Source organism: Nanorana parkeri, unplaced genomic scaffold (genome assembly GCF_000935625.1).
Source record: "Nanorana parkeri isolate BGI_ZX_2015 unplaced genomic scaffold, ASM93562v1 scaffold774, whole genome shotgun sequence".
NCBI lineage: Eukaryota > Metazoa > Chordata > Amphibia > Anura > Dicroglossidae > Nanorana > Nanorana parkeri.
In genome coordinates this window covers 520,790-524,049 of record NW_017307042.1, presented here as the reverse complement: position 1 = coordinate 524,049, position 3,260 = coordinate 520,790, and the positions used below count along the sequence as shown (strand labels likewise).

The 3,260-nt window shown below is 38.3% G+C and overlaps 1 protein-coding gene across 7 annotated transcripts in view; it reads left to right on the top strand.

Annotated features, from left to right (window-relative positions):
• The window catches only part of RBFOX2 (RNA binding protein, fox-1 homolog 2), a 300,225-nt gene that overhangs the window by 269,996 nt on the left and 26,969 nt on the right, over positions 1–3,260 (top strand). For 5 of the 7 annotated variants that reach the window (XM_018564721.1, XM_018564722.1, XM_018564726.1 and 2 more), the window contains one exon: positions 1,051–1,093. The exons of the other annotated variants lie outside the window; for them this stretch is intronic. In XM_018564721.1, the coding sequence (XP_018420223.1) occupies positions 1,051–1,093 (43 nt within the window). The remainder of the gene's footprint in view (positions 1–1,050; positions 1,094–3,260) is intronic. 7 annotated transcript variants of the gene reach the window in all.

Genomic DNA, 3,260 nt, shown 5'->3' with positions numbered 1-3,260 from the left:
CAAAATATATATATATATATATAAAAATACCTAATTTATATTTTATTATCCAATCAATTCTAATCCAGACCTGCTTCCCACTTCCCAATTCCTCTTTGCCCATGCAAGCCAGCCTTAATTCCCATCCATGTCACGTCCGTTTATCACTCTCTATTATTTCTCATGAAATGTGCCTTAAAATTTTTTTAATCTGTTTTCCTCATTTGATTTTTATTTGTTTCATTTATAACATCAGTTGTGTTGTCTGGGAATGCAGGCATGCTGTTTTTAAACACACTGCTCTGGCCGCTGGAATGATAGAATTTAAAATCAAGGTGGTGTTATTGTGGTGGCAGTAGATAGATCTTAGTCTTCTTGGGGATGTTTAGTAATGCATGCAATGGTGTTGGTCGCCTCCCCGCTGCTATGATATACTCGGGCTCCAACCTAACTAACATTTATGGGGTAAGGTGGGGGGGATTATGTTAATTTATCCTACAGGGCCGGACTGAAATTCTAGCGGAGGTCAAAAGATTGGGATAATCTTGGCTTTTTTTTTTTTTTGCAGGTCCCTAGTACTGTTTTTTTTAAAAATTTTTAACCGGTGACCATCCTGTCACTCGCACAGTCCATATCTTTCCTTCCTATCTACCTACCTGGCTCTGTCTGTTTTTTCACTCTCCTTTTCATGTTTGGTTCCTCTTTACATACCTGCCTTCACCTTCAAGCTTTGCTTTCTTTCCCCACTTAATTCCTGACCCCTGCATTGCTCCTCATTCAGGGGTGAAGAGGGCTATGCAAGAAAGTTCTCAAATTATGTAAACAGCATGCTAAGACATACCGTAAAATATGGTGCACCACAGGCTGGCTTGCTCCTCCTTAGTTTCTGGGACTCTAGGAGGGGCATTGAGTGAATGGGAAGAGAGGGGTAGGGATTTATTTTTTGTCTAATCATTTTCTCTCCGCAGGCTTCTCATGTTGATCATTTGCATATCTTTTTTTTGGTTCTTTGTTTTTTCTATTTATTTTTTTTACATCTGGGGTTTCAATATTGTTTTTGTTCTGTTATAGACTAGTCTTACAGGAATCAATCTTAAACCCTAAGCTACCTCAGGTAGGCGCCCTCTCACATGGCCTCCTCCCCCTTATTCCAACCAATCAGAGTGGAGATTGCTGTGAACCAAGATTTAAATTACTAACCCATAATTAACACCTTGTTGGAGAAGGGAACAGAGCCCACTTTCCTGAAAAGATGCAACAGATTTATATCTGGACTTCATGATTGAGATCTGTGATTTTAGAAAAGCAAAACATGGACATCTGAAATAAGCCGCACAAAGTTTAATTGCTAATTAGTGCAAAGATTCAGATCTGTTTCGTTATTTTGTTTTGTATCATGCATGAGAGGGGGATATATACATAAAATTGAACATAGGTTAGAACATAATAAAATGGAGAAATACATATATGGCATCTCATGAGTAAATGCGATCTCTGTTAGAGGCTTTCATTTAAAGTGTTTAGAAAAATATAACTACTGCAAAATAGTTTAGGCAGGACCTAAAAGGTTAGTCTACCCAAAGTTATTTTTGTTACAATTTTAACCTGGTGCACTAGTTAGCTCTTGCATTCATGTTTTTAAAATCTCTAATAGTGATATATTCCTGACTGTTCCTGTCTACCTGGGGGGTTTGTGTCCTAGTCTCCTTTTGCTAGCTTGAAAATCTGGTGTATTCTCCATATTGTAAATTAAATGTTTAAAAATCAATCTCGATGCAGTTAAAATGACTACTGCAGTTGGGCATAACCAGAAACAGAGCAGATCTCTTAAGTCACCAAGAACTATATTAAAACGGGGAGTTTTGCTTTCCACATCTACAAAAAAACAAATCCATACTGAGTAGACTGATACTTTTAATACAAAGGAACTGGTTTTGGGTGTTTTTTTGTTAGACTATTTTAAATTGATGTTCCAACCTTTATTTGTTGTGAAGTTACCTTTTTGTTGTCTAATTTGTTTTCCATCAAAACATTTTATTAGCATGAAGCAATAAGGTGATTACATTTGTAATAGTGACATGCCTGGAGATGGCTAATTAAAATGTTAGTATTGTACAAAAGCTGAATTAATTGACAAAAAAGGGAAACAATGCTTATTAAGAGTAGTTCATCACAATTGTACCTTTGCTGCTCTCCAACGCACATACATTTGAGACTATCCTACCTACACCTTTTTTTTGCACGCCAGTTCTCAATTAAGTAGCTGAGAAATTATTTCCTTCATTGCCCACCTCCTTGCTCATGCTTTTCTTTACTATCTGTTCTTCCTTTTATTTCACTGCTGCCATGACTCTATCCCTTCTATTCCAGCCACTACCCCACAGCCTTCCTTTTGAGCTCTATTTTCACAAGTAAACCACCATCCTCTTTGGAGGCTTTATTACACTGGTATAACAGGATATAACCGTAGTTTTGACTTGATGCCATTCTCTTCTGTTAAGCCCCCAATTTATAAAATTTTCATGGAGATATAACCAAAAACAACCAAAGTTTTAATAAATTATTTGCGGGTATCTATAAAGCTTTGAAATATTCCAGTTCTCTAAACCCAGGGGTCTCAAACTCCATTTACTCGAGGGCCACTGGACAAATGTTCTAGTCCCATGGGGGCTGCTTGCCAAATTTTATGCTTCAAAATTAAAAAAACTATATACAGTACCAGTGTTAACGTCTACGCATGTTACAAGCGGCAACTGTCACCCATTCAAGTTAATGATTAGGTGACAGCCGCTGCATGTAAACACCTGCACACTGCATGTAATTATATGTGATATGATTACATGCAGTTAGGAGTCAATTACTATCCCTGAATGCATTGATTGTGCAACCAGGGAGAGTTATTGTTTTCTAACTGCATGTAATCATATCACCTACCATTACATGCGGTGTGCAGGTGTTTACATGCAGCTGCTGTCACCTGATCATTAACTTGAATGGGTGACAGTCGCTGCTTGTAAATGCCAGATTAGGGATTCCTGCTGCAGGAAAATGCAAATTCCTGACACCGGAAATCCCTAATGGCACCTGAAATATACAGTAGGTGTTAATGGGGCCTAATATATATATACTAATACACTCCCCAGCGTGTTACCTGCTCCCTTGCACACACAAAATAGACTTCCCCGCCCTCCAAGCTCCCCTCACACACACAGAATAATACACTCCTCCCTGTTCCAAACCCCCCACGCGCACACACACACACACACACACACACACAATAC